This window comes from Castor canadensis, chromosome 12, assembly GCF_047511655.1.
Source record: "Castor canadensis chromosome 12, mCasCan1.hap1v2, whole genome shotgun sequence".
NCBI classification, from domain to species: Eukaryota; Metazoa; Chordata; class Mammalia; order Rodentia; family Castoridae; genus Castor; species Castor canadensis.
The window spans coordinates 22,575,004-22,599,022 of NC_133397.1; the positions used below are offsets into that span (position 1 = coordinate 22,575,004).

Genomic DNA, 24,019 nt, shown 5'->3' on the forward strand with positions numbered 1-24,019 from the left:
CTCTCCCTCTCCATCTTCATCTCTCCCTCCCTCCCTCTCTCCCCCCTCCGTCCTGCCCGGGCTCTCCCGCTCGCTCCCCCTTCCCTCCCCTCGGCCAGCCCCCCTCCCTCGGCGCGGCTCCCCAGTCCTTATTTGGCTGGGCGGGAGGGCTGGCGGGAGGCGGTGGCCGGCGGACAAGGGGCGGGCGCGGGGGCGGGCGCGGGGCCGGGCGGAGGAGGGCGGTGGGTGGTGCTGAAGGGACAGCTCCGCGGCGGCGGTAGCGGTAGCGGCGGCGGCCCGGGGTGCGGAGCGGGTGCCCGGCGCGGAGAGCTGCGAGCGCAGCCATGCCCCAGGCCGCCTCCGGGGCAGTAGCAGCGGCGGCCGGGGCGCTGGCCGGGGGCGCCGGGGGGCCGACGGTGGCCCGGGGACGACGATGAAGCGGCAGAATGTGCGCACGCTGTCGCTCATCGTGTGCACCTTCACCTACCTGCTGGTGGGCGCCGCGGTCTTCGACGCGCTCGAGTCGGAGCCCGAGCTGATCGAGCGACAGCGGCTGGAGCTGCGACAGCAGGAGCTGCGGGCGCGCTACAACCTCAGCGAGGGCGGCTACGAGGAGCTCGAGCGCGTCGTGCTGCGCCTCAAGCCGCACAAGGCCGGCGTGCAGTGGCGCTTCGCCGGCTCCTTCTACTTCGCCATCACGGTCATCACCACCATCGGTAATTACTCGCCGCGCGGGGTGGGGGCTGCAGGGGGCGAAGGGCGGGGACAGGGGCCAGCAGGAGCCCGCTGCGGTTGGGGGCTCCCCGCGGAGAGGAGCTGGGCGCCAAGCCCGCACTCCCAGCCACCGGAGCGCAGCCGGTGTGTCTGCTCTGCGGGGATGGGACTCCGGGGAGGCGTCGATTCCTGGCTCCGGTCCTCAATCTCCGCGTCGGGCCGGCCCTAACTTGGCCCTGACAGGCTGCGCGATGACCCCGGGGGATTCAAGTGTGTGAGAGGGGCAGGAACGGCCGCTAGCGGAGGCTTGGGAGGAGGGGTGTGGTCGGGCTAGGCCCTGGAGCTGGGCGCCGAGTGTGAGCAGCGGGAGCGCGCGACCGCTCCGTGTCCCTGCGGATGAGCTTCAGCACCCGGCGTACACACCTGCGGGGCTTCGGAGAGACATGTAGATGCTGGCTCCCGGCACTCCCTAGCACTCAGGGCCACTCTGGGGGCCTGAAACACCCTCTAACTGCAGTTGCTTGAGGTGTGTGTGTGTGTGTGTGTGTGTGTGTGTGTGTGTGTGTGTCCCCACCTCCGGGAGTTTGGTCACCACTGGCCACTGCCTGTAATTCTTTTAGGGCAGCAGAGCTGGTTCTGGGAGCCAGATTCAGCCCTGTCAGCCTTCTTCCACACTGTCCCAGCACAAAAGTCACCTCAAGAATCGCTCTAGTTCTCTCCCAAGCCAGGCATACTCAGGTCCTCTGACAGCACAGGTACACACAGAGCACACACTGAGCACACACACATGTATTCACACCAGTGGATGCCCAAAAGAGAAAGCTCCCTTCAACTAGGCCTCTGACAGTGTTGCTCAAGTGTCCAGATAGGATTAAACACCTTACCCACTCCCAGGACTCTGTGATTCCAGTGCAGGTCCATCACTACCCCACTGTATGACCTTGGACAAGTCCCTTCCCCTGCCTGGAACACGGGCTCATGTCCAGACAGGGAGAGGTTGGCCAAAATGATCTCAAGGGCTCTTCCCAGACCTGACGTGCTTAGATTCTGAGATTGGAAACCCACCTTCCCCCAAAGCCATTGGGATGCCTCCAGGAGCTGTCTCCAAAATCTTTTCCTCCTCCTTCTCTCCCTGACCCCCTCCTTGCATTGGCTGAGCTCCCAAGGGCTTATTGCCATTTGGCATAGCCTATGACAAGATGGCAGTGCTTTCCTGGGAGTCAATAGGAGTTGAGAGGGTACAAGGTAGAGCTGGACACTGTCCACTGCAGGACTCTGTTCCAGAGCTCTGCAGATCTCTGGGGACCCAAAACCTGTCCAAAGGGGAATCTCAAAAGCAGCAGACAAGGTTTGGTCTGCGGTCCCACCCTCTCACACCCCACTGCCACCTGCCTGCATTTTGGTAGTGGTTTAGCTGTCCGGAGAATTTAGAAAAAAGTGAGCACCCTTAGATCCTCCCTCTCCCAACACCAAGTCCTTGCTTATTGTCCCTCTCTTTCTCAGTCCCCTGGGGACTCCACAGTCATCTCCCAACCAACCTCCTTGCCTCCAGCCTCATTCCTCCAGCAAATCACATCTCCTCCCCCTCCCCAGCCCAGCCAATGCTGCCAAAGCCCAGCTCCTAGTTCCAGTTCCCTCCTTGGAAGCCCCCCTGGTTTCCCAACTGCCACAGAATCAGGGCCATGTTTCTTATCCCAGATTTTAAGGACCTTTATACCTGACTCCAACCTCTACGTCTGACTTGCATTTCTCACTTCTTACTTACATGAACCTTCTCCATGGCAGCCAAGCTGTCCCCTGAGAACGTGTTTAGTGTGCATGTCCAGCATGTCTTTTTCTCCATCTTCTATTTATCTTGTCCAATCCAACCCTCTAGGTCTAGCTCAAATCCCACCCCGTCCTCAAAGGCTCCCAGGCCACTGCTTTGGATGATTTCAGGATTTACTTACTGTCAAGACGACATAGGTGACCCAGTGCAGGCACTTTTGAATGGTTGTTTACATTTTAGGGGATGTGTTTTGTCTCTTTAACCACACTGTAATTAATCTCCTGGTGGACAGAGCCCTATAGGTCCCGTTGCTGTGTTCCCGGTGCCAGCATGGTACCCAGCGGCTATGAGCACTTGAAGAATGCTATTGATGGGTTGACTGTGTGTAGAAATGATAGGGCATTGCCCTGACCCTCTAACCCTGCTGTGGCTTCCCAAAGTGCTTGTGGTCCTCACCTAGAGAGATGCTAAAAGCTGGGGCTAGAGGCAGAGTGACTTTCTGGTGATTATTTATTTATATAGTGCTAAACAGAAGAAAGATGCCATCAGATTACCATGCCAGTTCTGAGGGTCCCCAGGCTGGCACCATCCAACCTAACTTTTTGTCACCTCTCTCTCTGGCTATGCCACCTAGCTGGAAGTTGGTGGCTCAGCTTTAAGAAAATACTTCCCGAGCCAGGCATCGTGGTACACACCTGTAATTCCAGCTGCTTCAGAGGTAGAAGCAAGAGGATTAAGGACAAAAGTGCCAGACCCTACCTGAAAAACAAACTAAAAGGAAAAGGACTGAGGGGCGTGGCTCAAGCGATAGAGCACTTGCCTGGTGAGAGCCAGTAAGGAAGGAAGGGAAGAAGGGAGGAAGGGAGGAAGGAAGGAAAAGGAAAGGAAGAAGGGAAAAAAGAAAACATTGCTTAAACTATTCCTGACCCATTTGTTTGGTACCTTAGTGACAGAACTTCCCATTTGTTTGGTACCTTAGTGACCACAAAGCTTTTATGTCATGGTTGGTTCTCAGCCTTCACAACTCAGTGAAGTTGCCAAGTTAGGTATTGTTAGCTCTGTTGTGTGGATGAAGTTGGGGGCTGGGGGGACAGGTCAGGGAAGGGAAGAGCCCCTGCCCAGTACCACCCAGCTGGTGAACAGCAAAGTCAGAATGGGAAGCCGGGTCTTCTGACTCCAAGCCCAGTGTTCTTTCCCTGCTGGTCTGTTGGCTGCTTCCTCTACCTCCATATGTTGTGAAGCCCAGACCCAGCCAGGCCTGGCAAAAGCCACCAAGTGCTCAGTGATGCCAGCTTGCAGGGCACTCACAGGCAGTCCTGATTGGCTGAAGGTCAGCAGGGTCTGACTTAGTCATTCACCTGGTTAGTCACAGTCTCCACTGGCTTCAAGGATCCACCTACTCCCTCATCCCTGGTCTCCCAGCCAGGGAACCCTTCCTTTGTTGTTGCCTAAGTTGAGCAAACACAAATGGAAACTTTCCTTAGGAAACCTAACCCTCCCTAGCTGTTGAGTCATCAACTCCTCCAGGCCCCAGCCCCCTCTATTCATAGCCCAAGGCTGTCAGAGCAGGAAGGGGCCTGGGGATCAGCTGGTACCACCCCCTCCTCCTACAGATGAGGAACCAGAGAGGTGACAGGAGTCACACAGTGGGGAGTGGGGGAGCAAAACCTGTCTCCCAGGCCCCTGCTCCTTCCACTTGTCCATGATGCCTCTTTAGTCTGCTATTTATTTACTTTCTGTGAGATGCTGGAGTGGAACCCAGGCCTCACGCATGCTACTCAGGTGCTCTACCACTGAGCTACACTCCCAGCCTCTGTTATTTTTATTAACAGCTGCAGCAGCAATAATAATAATAGCAGATACCTTTTATTATCTACACGGTGGCGGGCTCTGTCATTTGTACCCCCTCACTGAATTCTCACCAAGCCTTCAAAATGAGCATCATGACCCCCATGTTTCAGGTGAGGAATTCCTCCACAGCCTCAGGTCGCAAAAGTAAGGCACCTGCCCAGATTCAGGGGGTCCCCCCTGGATTTTTTACCAGTTTGTTTTCCACTTCAAGAATCCAGTCCAGATCCTTGTTTCTAAGGTACTAAGCAGCCCAGTTGATTGTTCCCTTGCTCCAGCACCCTACAGCCAGCCTACTGTTCCCCCATAGCCTGGCGTCTGACCAAAGCAGACCGTGAGCCCCAAGCTGTGCCTAGCAATTCCTGAGGCTGCCACAGGCTTACATGTGCTGGTTCTCTCACGGCAGATCCGGGAATCCTTGTAGCTCTAAGGCAACAGGAGACCAGGTGACTGATCAGCTCATGGAGCTAGGGCAAGAAACCTTTTCTGCTCCTCCCTCAGCTGCCAGCCTGTCCTCAGCTGAGCATAGCCTCCCATCGCTGGCCACTTGGTCTGGGAATCCTGAGGCTGAATTCACACATGTGGCTCCTGAGGGAACCTATACTTTTTAATATCTTTTCAAGAAAGAGGAAAGTCCAGAAGTGACCTGACACCCTCATAATTACAGAGCCCTGTAATAAGAGGAGAGCTTAGCAATCATCCACTCAGAGAGGTGAATAACCAACCTGCCCAAAGTCACACAGCAAGTAGAGGGATTAATTAGACGCAGGTCTTTTGGGGCAAATTCCCTGTCTCCCCAACCACACCCACACATATACCCATGCTCCACCATCTCTCAGCACTGAGGCTTTGGGTGCCCCCTGTTCTGTAGTCCTCTCTCCACCTCCCTGGAGGAAGGAGGGGCAGCCCAGGCTGGGATAGTCCCTGGACTCTCTCAGGATTTCCTTTCTCCTTCCTAAAAGCTAGCCTTTCTCCTTTGAGCCCACAAGCCTTTTCTGCAGAGTGGTGGAGGAACTCAGGCCCTGAATGGAAGCCAGAGTGCCTGGCTTCATCTCAGCCCAGTCCTCATCACCCACCCCTGCCCTCCCCTGACGGGATGACCTTGGACAAGTTATTTAATCTCTCAGAGCTTGTTTTGTCAGTTATAAAATGGGGGATAATAATGTCCGCCTCCCAGGATTAAATGAGATCAGGCAAAGAAAGTGTCAGGTGGTAGAGAGCAAGCACTTAATAAATGGTATCTGTAATTACTACTATTATTAATATTGGTCACGTATTATTACCTCCCCTCTGAGAGAACTGCTCTGCCTCCCCAGTGTTAAACTTCTGCACCTTCCTAACAGGTGGGGACAGTGGGGTTGAGGGCCAGGAAGCTGTCTTATCTTCCCAATCCTACTCTTCCGCCTCAGGTTTTCCATCTCCTCTCCCATACTGAAGTCTGCCTGCCATCCAGATTAAAGGTCAGTGAAATCTAGTCAGGAAGAATGAGGTCCCTGAGGTAGCAAAACCTGCCCTGGCTTGGAGTTTTTGTGAGCTCAGCTGCTGGGCCTCTTCGATCCTCAGTTTTCTCATCTACAAAGTGGGTATATTTGGCCAAAGGTCCTTCTTGCTCTGCCATGCCACCTGCCTGCAAGTCCAGTTCCCACACATCATGCCTGGGGGATGGAAGCATGGAAGGAGTAGGGGTGAGAATAGAACAAAAATAGAAGCCACACAACTGGCCACAGTGGGGACAGGACAAACACAATAAGTAGTTTCAAAGAAAACATAAACAAGCACAGATGAATGTAGTGCAAATCACCACTATAAACAGCTTTCAGCTGGCAGCACAAACGGTGGATCTGTGAGTTGATTTTGTAATTTAAAAAATGTAAAAATGATTTCCCTGCAGCCAGCGGCAAAGGGAGAAGCCAAGCTCTGGCCAAGATCATTGTCCATCCATCCAGGCAAACTTCAGCAGAGTCCCTCAGCAGGGATGGGTGCTCCCTTCCCCACCTCATCCTGAATCCCCACCTCGAACACAGAGGACTGACCTGCATCAGCACCAGCATTTCCACGCTGCACTGTTCAGAGAGGTTTTGAGATTTGTGCAGGACTCTGCAGTTATAAATGCCAGCAACAGGAGTTACACCCAGACCTCAAAGGGTAACTTTTCCTGGAGCCATGTCACTCTGCTCCCCACACGGCCTCCATAATCCTTCTACATGAGCACAGCAAATGATGGAGAGTGGGCACTCAGGGCACAGGGACTGTGCAGGGAGCAATCAGCCTGAGGAGGAATTATCTCTCTTCCTCTCCATGTACACAGGACCGCAGAAGAGGCACTAACGATCACTCTTACAGTTATCAGAGCTGGGCTTGGTGCCCTGTTCTCTGACCCTCCAATAGCCTCTGGTCCTTAGAGAGCCACATGACAAATGCCTGTGGTGGCCGCAGAGAGAGCAGTCAAGTGCCCAGCTGCCGCCTCCAAGTCTCTGTGCTGTCCAGAAACTGCTGGTGCTTGGACAGCTGCTGCAGGGTGCCTGGAATCTACTCCTCACTAGGAGCTACCCTGCCCCTGGCTACTGCTGCAAAGCACGCCTTCTCTTGCTCATTTTCCAGAGCTGCCTCAGCTTGGCCTGGAGCAGGCGAGGTCTCCTGATCCAATGGCCATTCTGTGGCTGGGCCTCCTGGGCTCCCTGCCATGCTGGGACTGACCTCCCACCCTCATACTTCAGAAAAGCCATTCTTTACCATCCCTGCTACCCTCTCCTGTGTCCTCTACTCTTCCCCTCCCCCACACCTCCCATGATCACAATGGGAACAGACACTTCCCTGGTGAGCCTTAGTCTTCCCATCTGTATAGAGTGAACTCCCACAGAGAAAACCAAAGTAGGCTGTAAATCCTTACATCTTCAATTTTTGAATACAGCATGATGAAGCGAGGTAGTCAGAATCTTATAGCTCTGAACGGCATCTTGTCTGGAAGAGAGAAACATCAGATGAAATTCGTTGAACTTGGGGTGATTACAAGTGGAGAAGGTCATGAGCCAAAAGAGGGGTTCTGGCTCCAGGCTCAGCCCCCATATTGGGGGAATGGGACAACTGAGCAGCCCTTTGCCCTCCTCTCCCCTCATCAAATTTACACACTTACTGACATTTGAGAGAGAGAGAGAGAGAAGACAAAGCTATAGCCCCTACTTTGTAAAAAAAAAAAAAAAAAAGTGGGTGAGTGACCAAATGAGCACCAGAAGGAGGCATGGGCTTGCCTCTCTCTGTCCTTGGCGTGGCCTATACTTTGAGTAGCAAGGACCTAAAGAACCTGGAGGCCTGACTTCTGGGAGCAGCCATGTGGACTATGGTCTTCAAAAAAAGAACATTTAGAGCTGGAAAAACCCTCCGGGACTCTGGTGGTGGGACATCAGAGCTGCATACCCTTCCCTGAGGCTCAGTGAAGCTGGTCTTGCTCTACTGGGGCCAGCCATGGATCCTGGGCAACATGTGCAATAGCAGCACTGTGGGGTGAGGAGAGGAAGTGGAGGGAAGTGGAGAGGGTAGGTGGAAAGTGAGGAGAGAAGTGGGGAAGGGCTTGCTCCGTGGGGATGATGGACTAGGAGGCCACTAGTCCTCAGCTGGTATCTTTTCCCCCACTGTTTTCCAGGGAAACTCTTTAGATAAATGGAGAACAGGTGCCCAGAGACTAACAGCAGAATGGGAGACAGGCTCCTCCCTGTGGTCTCTGCCCATTTTAGTCTGTTTGGGCTGCTAGAACAAATGACCGCAGACTGGGTGACTGGGTGGCTTGCATACACACAGTTATTTCTCACAGTACTGGAGACTGTACTCCCATACCAAGGTGCCCAGAGCAGGTGTCTGATGAGGGCCTGCCTTCTGGTTTGTAGGTAGCCATCTTCTGCAGGTGGCAGAGGTAGAGAGAGAGAAGAGTAGATGGAGGGAGAGAGGGAACTCCTGCCTCTTTGTATAAAGGCACTAATCCCACTCAGGAGGGCCCATCCACATGACCTAGGTGTCCCCTCCTAACACCCAACACCCTGGGAATTAGGTTTGAACATGTGAATCTGGGGAGACAAACACATGCAGTCATTAGCACTGCCCCAAGGTCTCGAGGGCAGTATGGCCCCATCCCCATTAAAACAAGAGGCTCAGGATCATTTGTTCCCTCCAGAAGGACCCCTGCTTCCAGTGGGCTGGGTTGAGGCAGGAAAGACCCCTGGAGGACCCAGGCCCATGGGCCTGTGGCTCCCTGAGACATTCAGCCTGGTTTAGGCTATAGTGTGGAATGCCCATGGCAGCCCAAGGCCTCTTCTGAACCCATCAGGCCACCTGTGTGTGCAGACTTTAAAAGGGACATTAACAACTGGGTGTTGGCAGCCAGAGGAGGGGAGCAGCATGTTAAGTGAGGGACATTTGGCGGGACATGGAAAGCAAGGAGTACCCCCTTTAGATTCCTGCTGGGCTACTGTGAGGTAAGAAGGACCGGTTCTGTTCCGAGTGGTTCATGGGGTTAAGCAGCACCAGCAGGTGGAGTTCACAGAAAGTCTTAATTCAGCCCAGTGTAAGGCAGGACTTGTTAAAATTGAAGTTAGCCAAAGGTGGTCTGTGCTACTGCCTTAAGAGGTGGTGAGCTCCCCACCATAGGAAGCACACAAGCAGACATTGGATGAACGGGCTGCAGAGGTCACCTGTGTCAGGCAGAGAAGTAGGACCAGTAGGAGATGTACTGCAAGGAACTGGCTTATAGGATTGTATGGCAGGCTAGGTGGATTCCAGCTCCACAGGACAGGAGGTCAAGAAGGGCAGTCTGGGACTCTCCCTAGCTTGTGCTAAAGCTGCTGTCCACAGGTTCAGCTGGTCCGTAAAGGCCTGTGCAGATTATCTGCATAATCTTGGATCAGCCTGGGCTCCCTTACTGAAAGTCAGCTGATTATGGACTTTAATCACCTCTGCAAAATGCCTTCAGAGCAATCCCTAGATCCATGTTTGAATAATAAGGGGCCTTAACCTAGCCAAGCATGGATCCCACTAGAGGGCACAATAATCAGTTTTTTTAAGCCACCCTGGGATGCTTTGAGTTCTTGACCTTCAGGGGGCAGCCTGAGGAGTGGGAGCACCCAGCATGGAGCCCAGAGTGTCCTTGAGTCCTCTAGGTGGCTTTCCAAATAGTATTGGTTTTTGCCTTCATATCAAACCAGTTTACCAAAAATTGTTGTGATCTGAGATCATCTGTGTGCCAGGCTTTGTACTAGGTACCAAGAGACCAGACAAGAAGACCTAGATCTTTCCCCAAGGAGCCTTGGACCTAGTAGAGTCCTGAAAGGTATAAGTTGAATTTGTGCATGTTAAATCCAAGTGAAACCAGCACAGAAGTGTCTGAGAACATTTTCTGTGGAAGGCTTAAAAGGTGAGTGAGTTCCAGGATGAAGGTTGGCAGTGCAGGCTTCTGGGAGGAGGGCAAAGCATGAGACAGGATGAAGCATAGACTTGAGTTGACAAGCATTGGAGGTGGGGCATGACAGGTGTGTGTGCTCCTGCCTGGACCTGATCAGGGGATGCCCTTTGAACCTAGGTGACCTAGGGGGTGATGGTGATCTGTGCCCTGATTGCCTCCATTCACTTTACCCTGGTACCCAGCAGCCCTCAGCCAACCTGCAGGAAGCACTCCTATTCCCTCTCCCTGTACAGTCCCTTTACTGGCCCTGACCACTCTGGAGCTCAGATCAAGCTCAGCCTCATCAGTGGTGCACCAGAGGCCCTGGGACAGCACTGGACTGCAGGACATGATGTTGTCACCCAAAACCATGAGGGTATTTTCTGCAGGGACAACCCCAGGTGCCAACTCTCAGTCTCCTTTCCCCTACCACAAGCCCTCCAGTTGACACTTCTGGACCCCGAGCATCCTCTGCTTGATTTCTGCTCCAAGCCCTGAAGCTTGGCATGGACTCAGTGTACCTTTACAGGAATGTACAGGGCCTCTCCTGGCCACAGCTGATTCAGAAATGGCCATCTCAGACACATCCGAAGAGTCACATTCCAGCCTGCTGTTCACAGCACCACCTGGGGGGGCCTTCTCCATAGAGCTGAACTCTCAGACCCCCTGGGGCAGCCTGAAGAGAATGATGTCAGACTTGCAGACAGGAGTGGCCCTCTCCTCCTGGTGGACCCTAGTCCTCCTGTCCCTGCAGAGGGCTTTCCTGGAGCCTGCGAGGGTGGGGGGCAGCAGAGGACAGACAGCTTCTCATCAATGCTAAGATGACTCACCCTTGGGCTGTTCCTTTCAGATCTTAGATCTGACGTGAAGCAGCCACTCCCACAGTCTATCTCAGTTTCCCCAGTCATGGAAACCAAGGCTGCTGTTCCGTGGGAGGTTACCCTGGGCCGGGTTCTTTGTGTTTGCTTCCTTATCAATCTTGCAGCCATCCCAAGAGGGAGGCACTACATAATCCCATTCTCCAAGCTTCAGGGCTTGGAGCTGAAATCAAGCAGAGGATGCTTGGGGTCCAGAAGTGTCGACTGGAGGGCTTGTGGTAGGGGAAAGGAGACTGAGAGTTGGCACCTGGGGTTGTCCCCGCAGAAACCCCGGGTTTCTGGGGTCAGGGACATCCAAAGTCACTGCTACCAGCAAGTGGCCGAACACTGCTATCTGCTGCATGCACAGCACTCAGTCATATAGTATCTCTTCTGAGCCTCTTGTCAACCCCAAAGTGTAGGCATCATTATTCCTACTTTGCCAACAGAGAACTTGAACTTTAGATAAGAAGGCTACTCTGGGCTCCAAAGTAAGTAAATGTTGGGGCCAAAGGAAAAATCTAGACCTTCCAGGCTGGGTGTAGTGGCTCATATCTATAGAATCTCAGTTACTCAGAAGACAGAAACAGGAAGACCAAGGTTCAAGGCCAGACTGGGCAAAGTTATTACAAGACCCTATCTGGAAAAAAAAAAAAAAAAGAGTACTTGTGAAAGGCTCTGAGTTCAATCCCCAGTACCAAAAACAAACAAACAAAAAACCAACAACAAGAAAAAAGGACTTTCTACCTTAAATCTGGACTCTTCTCCCAGAACAACAGTGCCCTTGCCCCTGGGCAGTGGCTGAAGGTGGGTCCTTCCCACAGTATGGATGCAAGGACCTTGCAGAGGTGCACATCAGCCTATGGAGGGTAAAAAGGCAGTGTTACAGGGGACAGCTGTCTTGGATACACATTTGTCAGCACCGTCCCGCTGAACAGAGTGGGAGCCTTCTTGGAAGTGACTTGGGCAACTCACTTGCTCCTTAGGGGAGGAGGAAGAAAGAGGAGCATGTTATACTGGGTAGGAAGGTTGTGCTGGCTGTTTGGTCCTGCCCCCAGGAGTTAATTCCCTATGACAGGGGTGAGCCCCAGAGGTTCAAGTTTGAAGACCCAGGTGATGGAAAGCTGCAGCTGGGTGGGAACCAGGGTAGAAGAGAGCTTGTTAAGAGCAGTGTTCTGTCCTTGGGAGGCTTGGCACCCTGCCAGCCACTGGCATTTGCTTTCTGGGTTTCCTTGGCATCTCAGAAACATTCACAGGGTGGCTGAAGAAGAATCTTTGCTAATTCAAGGCCAAAGCTTCTGGGGTGAGCCAGGTGGCAAAGTCAGCAGGAGTTAGTGGAGGGCCCCAAGGAGTCATGTTTGCCCACCCCCCAGAAGAGAAAGGGATATTCAGGGTCTCCATGGAGGCCCTAGGGAAAGACTGTGTCTCCCCATTCATGGCTATAGCTCTCAGCCTGCTCTCAATAACCCCAGACCACAGGATCAATCCCAGGGAGGCCCCCTCAACAGGGGAGTTGGGGCCAGGCTGAGCCCTCTTTGGCATGACTGTGAGTTATGGGTTTCCCACCTGTGAGAGTCAGACAGAGTAAGCTCAGGGTTCTGGAGCAGGGACTTCTCTTATCCTCTGTCCTCTTCCAGGTGTGTGCAACGTGCACGAGAGAGAAAGGGACGGAGAAAGGGAAGGAGGAAGGGAGGGAGGGAGGGAAAGAGAGAGAACTAAACTTAGGTGCAGCCTTCCTCCCCTTGAATGTCATGCCCAGCTCAATGTCCCAGAGTCCTGAGCACTCATCTTCCTGCTGTCCCCTACCTGCCCTCACAGGTTGGCTGGGAGGTAGTCCGTGAGCGCTGAGCTTAGTGCAGCTGAGCTAAGGAACACAGAAAATGCAGGATAAGGTCATCTCAAGTGAGAAAGGGTCCTTGAGAGTAGGGTGGTCTCCTCCACTGTTTCTCTGCTCCTACCTGGCTCTGAGACCTGGAACAAGGCACAACTGACTCTGGCCTTGCCTGTGGGGGTTGGGCTGGTAGAGCTGAAAGTCCCTGAAGCTCAGTCTCTGCTGTACCTACTCTGGCTGGCCTCGCCTCCCAACGCCTCCTGAGAAGCTCTATCTGGGATTACTCTTGTCCCCACTTCACCCCATGCTGTCCAGGCCCTAGAGGGACTTCCTCTGCAGCTAGTCCCAAGAATAGAGCTCTGTCCGGGACCTCCAAGTCACCCCTTTCTGGAAAGAGAGCGTTTCTGACTGTGGCCAAGGTCCTGCTTATCAGCAGAATGAGGTCACTGCCCGAGCCTCTGGGACCACTGGAATGCTGGAGCCTCCCACCCAGAAAGGGAAGGGGAGGCACTACGGGCTACGGGCTGGCAGTGTGCGGGAGAAAGTATAGCTGTGCTGAGAGCAGGCTGACCACAGACAGCGCCTTCTCAGATCCAGCCAACACAGGGTATACACTGAGGGCCAGGCCTGCCAGTGGCTAACATGCTCCTGATGGGCCAGTCTCCAACATTCCACCTAGACCAGTGACCCACTGACACGCTGAAGGGCCAGTGGCTACCCTTGGGGTCCCCCTCCTGGTTTGCTGTCTCAAAATACTTTTATGGGGCATTATGTAGTAGCCTGCAGAGCCTACCAACACCTTACTTAGCCTTGCACTAGGACAGGGTGTATTTGGGAGACTGACACTGACCACGCCTGAAGAAGAAGGGCTCAGCTGGACAGTGGATGGCATCACAGCAATTCCTTGGGTCCCTCAGATTCCTTGATAACCACTGATGCCATGCCACCCTTCTCTTTTTTCAAATGAGGGGATGAGACCAGAGCAAGATGCAAGAGGAGATGGTGGAGTGGCTGCCCCAGCTACACAGCAACTCAAAACAAAGCCAGGCCCTCTGACGCTCAACACCTATCTCAGGCTGCACACAGTCATTCCCCCATCCACCTGGTTGTTGTGAGTCTTTTCCATGTGGCAGACACTGTTATAGACCTTGGAGGCTCAGCAGGAAAAGCAGTAGCCCCTGCTCTCCTGGTGTCTACATTTCAGGGGAAGGGAAAAGCCTGTAAACTTAATCATGTGACAAAGATAATCTCAGTGGTAAGGAGCATGGGGGAGGCAGGAAAGCAAGGGGATGTTGTGGTAGGGAGAAAAGGAGAGCAGAGATGGACAGCTACTGTCAGTAGAGTGACCTGGAATGGTGCCTCCCCTGTGAGGCAGAGATGGTGAAGAGCCTTCCAGGCAGGGGGACAGTAAAAGCCAAGAGCTGCAGAGGAGGAAGGGCCAGATCGCCAGAGCTTCAGAGATTATGAATTTTATTATAAGTTCAGTAGAAGTGACTTGTCTTAGCATGCTCAAGCTGCTATGCCAAAACACCATAAACTGGACAGTTAAAACCATGGAAATGACTTTCTCCAGTTCTGAAGACTAGGGAATCAAATCAAGATGCCAGCAAGTTCTGGTGTCTGCTGAGGGTCAGCCTTCTTGTTCATAGGTGACACTTTCTAGCTGTGTCCTCACATGGCGGAAAGGGAAGGCAGCCCCCTAGAGCCTCTTTTATAAGGGCACTAATTGCACTCTACCTCCCAAGGGACTCACCTCCTGACACCATCACACTGGTGAATTAAGGTGCAACATAGGAATTTAGGGACTTGGGGGACATATTCAGACAGGGCCTCACTGGAAGGGTTGCAAAATGATCTGACTTAAATCTTTACCAGATCCCTCTGGCTGCTCAGTGGAGGTCAGGTGGCTATAACACAAGAGGGCAAGCACCAGGCTGCACCAGTCCGCAGTGTGTAACTAACAAAAGAACAGATGTGGGTTGGACCAGGTAATGTCAGGGAAGGTGTAGCATGTGGGAAGATTAAGGCTATTTGAGAAGCAGAGTGGACAGAACTTGCTTATGGGTAAGATGCCATATTGGGGCAGAGGAGGGAGGGACAGGCCTGTGGGAGTCAGGGGAAGAGAATAATCAAGCATGGTCCTGGGTCTTTGACCTGAGCAACTGGGCAGAGGGTAAGCATTTACTAGATGGAAAATGAAGCCTGGAGAGTAGCAGGTTTTGTGAAGGTGTTCAAGACTTCTGTCATAGACATCCAGGTTAATTTTGTCCAGATGCTCATAACAAATCCATGAAAGTCATTAAACAGACAAGTCTGTAGCTCAGGAGAGAAGGCAAAACTGAGATATCGACCTGGGAGTTAGACTGAAAGTCTGGCATGATGGTGCATACCTGTAATCCCAACTACTTGGAAGACAGATGTAGGAAGATCAAGGCTCAAGACCAGCCATGCAAAGTTAGTGTGAGACCTTGTCTGAAAAATAAACTGAAAGCAAAGGGCTGGGGGCGTGGCCCAAATGGTAATGTGCTTGCCTAGCAATCGCAGGCCCTGAGTTCAGCACCACAAAAAAAAAAAATAATAAATAATACCGAAAGTCATGTGCTAGATGAGAGGAGAAAGTTGTCAAGAACAACAGAATGACCTACCCTTCCACCAGTGGGAGGTCAAGCAAGAAAGGAGACAGGAAGGCACCTGGGGACAGGGGTGTTCCAAATGCCAGGAGGAATGTTCCAAGAGAAGGAGCAGTCAACTGTGCCAGCAGCTGCTGGGTGGCCAAATCAGATGATACCATTGAGGAACAGCCAGGGGATTTGGCAAAATGGTGGTCAACAGAGACATTAACCATGAAAAAGGTGTTATGTTCCATAGCTTGTTCCAGGCGCAAGGGAAGGGGCGGGTTATATGGTAGTCTTCTGTACCTGTGGAGCCTGAGTTGGAACACTTAGATTCTAGAGGCAGGGCAGAGAAACCACAATATCACAGCTCCTCCTGTTCAAAGGTCTTGCCACAAATGCTTTGCAAACCTCCCCCTGTATTGGCCCAGAAGGTGGTAATCATTGGATCCATTATGCAAATAATGCCCAAGACCCAGCAAGATTATAGGTTTAGGGCATGGAGCCAGAGTCTAGATCTGTGTGACTTGAAGCCCTGATCTTTCTACAGTAGCCCCCCACCCCAACCTCACCAACCTGCCAGTTCTGCCCCTCTCCCACCTCCAAGTCATCCTCGTCCTTTGATCACTCCTGTCAGCTCCCAGCAATCTTGGCCTCTCCTTGCCTCCTCTGGGAAAGCTGTTTTTTCTCTTTGATTCCTGCATGTCTGTCCTCAGCTGTGTCCTCAGCTGGGCCCCATGTCCTTCCCTCCCTGCCACTGCAAGATGTTCCCGCACCCTCTGCCAAAGGTGGGGGCGGGGGCTGCAAGAGCTTCCAAGAGCCTTGGGGGAACGTGGGCCTTCGGGAAAGGAGTGTGGCCCTGCCTCCTTGCCTCTCTGCCTACACTCTGGGAAAGACATAGCCTGACAGGCTGGCCAGGTTTAGTTCAGCTCCAGCTCAGCACTGAGGGTCCAGGTTGTCCCTGGAGGCAGCCAGGAGTGAGCAGCCAGAGGGTCCTGAATTCTTCCCTAGGTGGGCAGGAAGAACCTCAAAAGGCTTTCTCACGAGAATGGTGACAATGAGAAGGGGTCATCAGGAGTCCTAATAAGGAGCCAGTTATTGGTTGAAACCAGCCACCTGGCTGCCACCAACCAACCATGGATCTTTCATCTTAGAGAAGAAAGGATAGGCTCAGGACCTCAAAGCTCCTTTTAGAACCAGGGTGATTCTAGTGGGAAGTCGGGGCTGACCCCCAGAGACAATATGGCCTCAAGAGAGAATTCCTGGCAAGATCTGGTGCCCTGAACTCTCCAAAGCCCTGAACATGACTTCCAGGCCTGGGCACATCCTCCCTCCCTACCTTGACTCCCATCCTGGTCTCTGAGATGTGAGAAGTAACCAGGATGCCACAAGATGCTTCTAACTCTGACCCTTAGGCCTGTGAGGCCCTGACTGCCCCAGCTGCTCTGCTAGGGAGTAGGACCTGGCGGTAGTAGAAGAGATGAACAGAGAAGACCCAACACCCAGACGCTACAGAGTCCCAGCCGCACTCCCCACAGCCCTGACAGGGGGCTGTGGTAGTAATTAGCTCCTCACACGTCCCTGGGGTTATTTTTAAGCCTCGTTCTTCCCTGGTTTATTTTTAAAGTAACACTGGCACGTGGCTGGCCGGCTGCCCTTCCCAGGTGCCTGTGCCAATTTGGGCCAGGAATGGAACAGGGCAAGATGGGTCCATTCCCTCAGGGTCTCCCACTGAGTTAACCAAGCCCTCGCTGGGTGACTCCTTAAAGATTTCTGCCTCACTGAAACCTGGGCCCCACTCTGGGCAGCAGATGGGCCAGAAGCAAAAGATCCTGGAAGCTCCCACATCAGGCATGGCATGACCTTGACCAAGTCACCTCACCATCAGAGCTCAGCCTCCTCATATCTCAGCTGGATGACCAATAGTGACACTTTATTCACTTGCTGTCAAAATACTCAAGAGTGAGTCACAAATGAAAATGGTGCACAAGCATAAGGGAATATTATCGCTGTTGCTACTAACTCTCATACAAACAGGCGCCCTCCCCCACCAGCACGCTCCCACTGGACCCCCCCCCAGCCCTGTCTCTCTCCCTGAAGGAGTGACATCCCATCTGTGAGAGTTCATCTGCTTTCATTCATTCCTCACCCACCTGCCCAGAGACCTGCCTTCACATTTCCCACTGGCAGAGACAGTCGGTGACAGTACAGGGGAGAGCTCAGTTCTCAGTTCTGCCGTGTACTTGCTATATGACCTTGAGTGAGAACTTGACCTCTCTGAGGCTCAGTCCCTACATCTTTAAATGGGGATAATAATAGTCCCTACTGAATAGAGTTGTTTGAGGATTAAACAAGGTACCTATGTCAGCTCACTCAGAGCGACATCTGGCACGTAGTAAATGCTGTATAAATGTTAGCGAGTTATTGTTTTGAATTGGGGAGGAGAAATGGTGACAAGCATTTAATCATTTGAATGAAGTCAAGTGCAGAGAAAGCCACTTGCCTGAATTCCACATTGGGGCTGGGGAAAGAGGTAGACAGTATTGTAAACAGTAGCTTGAGAGGGTCAGGTCCTGGGGAGGCTGCCAGGGTCCTGGGGAGGCTGCCTGAGTCCTGGGGAGGTTGTCCAGCTTGGAGCTCTTGGCACCATAAAAAGCAAACTCAGACACCAATGCATAAATAGGCATCCTGTATAGACCATGAGAGCCAGGAAGTCACTCTCCTATTAGACCCTGGTTCTGGGTTGTGAACATCCGTGCACATAGAGAGCCAGAAAGGTGGGTGACTGGTGGAGGTCATTGAGAAAACTAGGAAACCAGAGGTCAGAAAGAGTGGCAAGCCTGGGTGAGTGAGGCTGGGGTTAGGGTCTGCCATTCTATGTGAAGGGGAGTGTCCCTGAGGACAGGCTGTGAAGGAATGGCCAAAGCCCTATCATTTCATTCTACAAAAGGAGTATTTCCAATAGGGCATAGAGTTAAGTAAAGTGTGTTTCCATGGAGAATGGTGGAGTTTTAGCCTCTAAGATGAGTCTGGGACTCCTTGGACTGGGGGAGGAGGGCCCAGATCCTCAGGACCTGGAACTTGAGGAAACAGGAGGTCCCAGAGGTAGGTCCTGGGAGTTCTCTCTCCCTTATTTCAGGGCATACTTTACCGTTTCTCTGCTGGTTCTTGCACTTTGCCCTGGATGGTGAATGGAGTTGTGCCAAGAGGCCACCATGGATGTAGGCAGGCGTTGGGGTGTGCATACATACATGCATGCATGTGTGAGTGTTGGGGATGGGGACCCCACATCTACAGGCTGGCTCAGAGGAGAGAAGGTCTCAGCAGCTGCCTCCAGGCTGAAGTCCCTGTTGCCTGGAGTCCCTCTTCTCCCAGGCACTATGCCAGCCTCCACCATCTGAGCTCCTGAGCCCTGGGGAGGGTGCCGAGCCTAAGAAAAGCCTCCCTTCACAGCTCCTGGCATCTGCTTCCAAACTCCCTGCCAGCCCAGCACTGTCTGGGCCACTAGCCATGACCAGGAAGAAGAATGGGGAGCAGGTGATGGAGACAGGGTGCCCCAAGGCCTCTTCCCATACCCAGGCCATCAATCAAGACTGGCACACATCTGCTCAAGTTCTGCTGTAAGCACTGGGCAAGGAGGACCAGCAGGGGAGGGACCCACCTCCACCCATAATCCAATGACTGGCAGAGAGTGGTAAGGGATGGGGAACTGTGCCAGAGGAAGCCCTGCAACTGGTCTTGGGGGAGTAGAGGAGATGTAGGTGGGGACTCTAAGCCACTCCATGAGCAAATGCTCAGAGTAGGAATGCTCAGAGGAGGGAGTGCTCAGAGGGGAGAGTGCTCACAGGGAATGCTCAGAAGAGGGAGTGCTCAGAGGAGGGAGTGCTCAGAGTAGGAATGCTCAGAGGAGGGAGTGCTCAGAGGAGGTTCTCAGAGGAGGGAGTGCTCAGAGGGGAGAGTGCTCACAGGGAATGCTCAGAAGAGGGAGTGCTCAGAAGAGGAAGTGTTCAGGGGAGGAAGTGCTCAGAGAGGGAGGGCTCAGAGGAGGGAATGCTCAGAGGAGGAAGTGCTTGGAGGAGGAAGCCCTCAGAGGGGAAAGTGCTCAGAAGGAGTGCTCGAGGAAGGGGTGCTCAGAGGCAAAACTGGCTCAGGTGCAAGGAACCCTTGGCACAGCTGGGAGAGTTACAAGATGAGTGGGCCAGGGATGGGCAGAGTTTATAGGTACACCGCCTACGTGCTAGAATGGGAACCCCCAACTGTATTGTGTGGATTCAAGAAACTAAGGAAGGTTTCTGAGTGGTGAGTGGTAGCTCAGAGCTGTGCTGAAAAAAAATTTAGAGATACAGTAATAACAGCTTCTTACTTCCTAAGACCACACACACACTCGAGTGCCAGGCCTTGGACTAGCATTTTACATACTGTCTTTGCAACTCCAAGGTCACTTCACTGCCTAGTAATAAATGGGACCAGAGGAGCAGCAGGCCTGCAACAGGAGACCCAGGCCTAGCTCTGGAGCTACAGTGGTGAGCAAGAGCCAACCTTTGCAGGCTTCATGTCCCCTGTGCCCAATGGGCTGCATGGGGATACTGTGAAGATGCAACAGGAATGTTCCTGACTTTAGAGTGCTGTGCCCATGTGGGTCTCCTGCAACCCAATGAGGCCCTTTTGCTGCGCTGCTTGCATGTGGAGAACCCTGGAATGCAGGGCACGAGGCTGGGCCCTCCTTCTGGAGAGCTGGGGCTTAGCCAGGGCACAGTGCTCCTTTGGATTAGAGCAAGTAAGGGGACTTCTGAAAGGAAACAGTACCACTTAGCCTGGGTCAAAGACCGGCAGCAGGGGCCAGGCCTTTCCCTCCAGAATTTGGGTTACACTATTCCTGTCTCTGCTTTGCTGGGTCATTCTTCACCTTCTCTTTCCCATAACTGGCTGGCATATGGCTTTGGTTGACCCTGGTTTCAGGTAGGACTCATCTCTTTGTGACCCTGCAGCTCAGCCCACCAAACCTGACCTAGTCCCTCAGCCCCTCAGCTTAATTCCTGAACAACTCAGCCCAGCCAGCAGCTGGGAAGCCAACCCTGGTCCAATCCACTGGGTCAGGATGACAAGGTACCAAGGGGCTGTCTAGGTCTTTCCTAAACTGGGGTTGTTGCGGGAAGGACCATTCCAAAGAGGTAGAAAGGGAGAGCACCCCACCCATGACCCCTACAGACACCCTCTTCAGAACCCTGGATGGTGCCTTTCATCCTCCCTCTCCTCACCTCCTGCTATCTGGTACAGGGCCATACTGAGGCCTTCCAGGGGTCTCCAAAAAGATCCTTCAGTGGCTGCTCCCCAGACAGTAAGGACTGGCCTCCCGACCTCTGGGTCCATCAGCCTGTAGAGAGCAGAGACTAGGATCAGGGAGAGGGTCTTTGACCAGGACGGTTTCCTCCATCCTCACATAGTTTAAGTCCCAAGGTCACCAAGGCTATAAGACCAGTTCTTGCTCTAAGGGGCCCATGGTGGTCTTGGGATAATGGTCTGCTGGACCTGCTAGCCACACTCTGTTGACAAGGCTAATGCCCTGGGAGCACTCTGGATGGTCAGACACCTGAAAGCGCCTGGACTTTGAAAGCTAAAAGATGCAGGCTAAATCCCAACTTTTGTCAATTGTTATCTGCTGACCTTGGACTAGTGTATTTCATCTCTCCAAGCCTTAGTTTCCTCATCAAATGGAGCTAGCCATGCCCAGCCAGAGGGTCATGGTGAGGAGTAGGATGATTGACGTAGGGCATGTGACTTGCCTGATGTCGTTGCCATTATTAATAGAGGCAGGAAGAACAGAGAAGCCTGAGCTCTGTTCTGGTGGGTGGATGTCCTCCCTTCTTCCTCCCTTCCTCCTTCCACCTCCTCCTCTGTATTCCCACCTGCAGCCCCAGACGCAGTCACACAAAGGGGCAGCCAGGAGGCAGGAATCTCCCAGAGGATCAGGCCTGGGCTGGGCCCTGACCACCTCTCCAAGGCCTCGTCCAGCACCGTCCTATGCTGGTGACTGCTTGCAATCTGTAACTGCACAGGCAGAGTGGACTAAAAAGAGTTTCGCTCGTAGACGCATTGCTGTGCATAAGGAGGGGCTAACTATGCAGGCCAGCATCACCAAGAGAGGCCAAATGCATGGCAAAGATGGATACCTCAGGGTGAGGGTGGAGCTGGGAGAAGGGGATGCTCAGAGGCCCAGAGCAGGAGGAATGCTGCTTAGGAAAAGTCAAAGGGGAGGGAGAGACACACAGCAGCCAGCTCTGCATCAAGCTAGGAGAGCTGCTAAGTGTTCGGAAAAGGAAAGGCAGTCTTCACAGCAGTTCTGTTGATCTAAAACTAAGTTTCTTTTTAAAAATAGTAGATGGTCAAACCCAATCAAAACAACAAAACCCCAAACCAAACGAAGAAGGGGAAAAGAGTATTAACTCAAACACTGACCTTCACCGGGGTCAAGCAGCCCTGCACACCAGCCAGGAGTCCGCAGTGGCCCAGGATAATGCTCGCAGGCGGCCAGGGCCAACTCCGGAGACTATCAGGAGCAGAAAATGCTCCACACCCAGCCACAGAAGGTTTGCGAGATTGCTGTGTCTTCTGACTCCCTGTCGTGTTTCACAGGGCCACCTTCGTTGCACGGGTCCCTCAGCACAGACTCAGAGCACCCTGGGGTGAATCATCACCACTGGTCTCCTCCCATGACCTGCTGGCTGGTCTCTGTTCCCAAAAGGCTAGACCCAGCTGCCTTGTCTCTGCCTCCTCTCTCAGCACTTTACCTAGTGTCCGGCACAAAGGAGTCAGTGCTTAAGAAATGCTGGTTCGATTAAGTAATTAAGGCAAGCTAAGAGGGAATGAAGCCATGTTTGCCTCCCTGATTTTTCCATCTGATATTCTTGAGCCCAGCCAAATGCTGCAACCTCCTGGGGCCCCTGCTTCCTGCTCAGCTTCCCTGGTATCTCAGCCCCTCTGCCAGAGGTTGATGTCTTCTTCCAGGGCAGCCATGAGCTCCCCAACATCCTGCAGCAGCCTCATCTGCCATACCACCTATGCCATCTGGCACAGGCCAGTGGAGGGGGTCCTGTGTGGAGACCCAGTGCCCTCCTGGGCCCACAGCTGGACTGGAGGGGAACTAGGAGGGATTAGAGCTGGAGGGAACACCTGTCTACCTGCCCTCCCTATCATTGTGTCAGAATAACCATAAGAGGTGTGATTTGTGAAGGTCCTGCTCAGATGGGCCACGGACCTCCATCTCTGACCACCATCCAGAGGCACAGGAGGCCACTGAAGCAAGAAAAAGAATAGGATTTGGCCTAGAAAGATCCAGGTCTGCCACATATCTGTGCAGCCTTGTACAAATCACCTTGCCCCTCAGCTCAGTCTCCTTCACTGCTTTCTGTAATTTAGCATCTACTCTGCTCCTTGGTTAGGCCTGAACATGGTCCCTGACTCCACACTTCACTAGCTATGTAGATGTGAATGAGTTTTTGTGCCTGTTTCCTAATCTGTAAAATGGAGATGATTCCTATTATCAAATTTCTGAGATTAAATAAATAATATAGGTAAAGCCTTTAGTACAGTGCCTGGCATATGAATGATCATTAAATGTGGACTTTATTATTTAGAACTGTTACCACTACCACCAGCACCACCACTACTGCTACTGGGTGCTGCACACTGTGCTACTGGGATGTACAGGTTACTGCCCCCACTCTCAGGAACCTGACGCTAAAGGAGCGAAAAATGAGACCAAGCTAAGAAGAGAAAGAAAACAGACTTAAATCCTCAGGAGAAAGGTTCCAGGACTAGAAGGAGGGGGTGTTTGGGCCGCCCAGGGTTCCACAGGTGGTAGGGACAGACAAGTCTCCCCCAGTGCCTTGGCCTGGTGTGGCTGTGGGAGTCTCAGGCAAGGACAAGCAGCTGCCTCCTCCCCAATTCAACGTGAGTGTGCAGGGAAGCTGTCTGTGTTTGGGATGGGAGCAGGGATTGGGGGCTCCAACTCCCCCTCTGCTTCAAGTGGGGGGCTGTTACCACTCAGCCATGTGCTGACCAGCCCAGACTGAGCTGGCATCTGATTGGTGCTGACTAGGACTGTCGCCTAATGTGCACCAAGAGCCCCGTGACCCTGGGCCAACCCCTCCCACTGGGCCCACTGCTCTCTCTGCTGTTTGTGAAAGGTAACTATGGCTCCTATAAGGGCCCAGAACCCTAGAATGCTGAAGAGGCTCCTCCAAGAACATCTGCAGCCTCTTCATGTCCCAGGGGAGGCACCTGAGGCCTAGAGAGGTACAGGGTCTTGTCTGTGACCACATATTAGCACAGCTAGAACCCAATCCCAGGTCTTCTGACTTCCATTCCAGTCCTGGGGCAGCCAAGAACAGTGGAAAGAGAACTGTCTTTAAATTTCAAGTTTGGTTGTAGCATTTACAGCCTGAGATAAAATGTTGTCTCTCTGGGCCTCAGTTTCCCCATCTGCAAAATAGGATAACAATAACAATAACACGTCCTCTATAGAACTGCTATGCAAGCTCAAACAACAACACATATACAGATTGCTTTTTAAGTAATACAGCCCTGCACAAATTATTATTCTAGAGTGTAAAGCACAGAACCTCTTAAGGACTCAAGAACACCTGCCGGTTGAATGGACGAATGTTTGAAGGATGATGAATAGTGAACAAAGGGCATTGATTTGTTTAGGTGGGTGAAATCGGGGAAGGCTTTCCAGAGGCAGTGACTTTTGAAATGGACTTTGATGGAGGACTAGAAAACCCATCAGGCAGGAAAAAGATCATGTGTGTCCAGAATGCAGAAATGGCCCCTCCCTGGTGGTACATGGCCTCCTCCTAACGCAGGAAGACAGCTTTCCAGAGAAGAGACCTCAGAGAACTTCTTATCTAATGTCCCATTTGATAAGTAAGAAAGCTGAGTGTCAGGGTACTGACAGGCTTATAAAGGCCCTACAGCAGGCTC

At 52.7% G+C, this 24,019-nt stretch overlaps 1 protein-coding gene and 1 long non-coding RNA gene across 2 annotated transcripts in view; one reads left to right on the forward strand and one right to left on the reverse strand.

Moving 5' to 3' along the window:
- The first annotated feature begins 273 nt into the window (after window positions 1–273).
- The window catches only part of Kcnk3 (potassium two pore domain channel subfamily K member 3), a 37,050-nt gene continuing 13,304 nt past the window's right edge, over window positions 274–24,019 (forward strand). The window contains exon 1 of the mRNA XM_020155200.2: window positions 274–695. Within this exon, the coding sequence (XP_020010789.1) occupies window positions 413–695 (283 nt within the window). The 5' untranslated portion in view covers window positions 274–412. The remainder of the gene's footprint in view (window positions 696–24,019) is intronic.
- On the reverse strand, window positions 7,120–21,917 carry LOC141414773 (uncharacterized). The gene is made up of 3 exons (XR_012439628.1): window positions 21,494–21,917; window positions 11,342–11,454; window positions 7,120–7,270 (listed from the first exon to the last, which is right to left on the reverse strand). It is a non-coding gene; the product is annotated as an uncharacterized lncRNA (long non-coding RNA).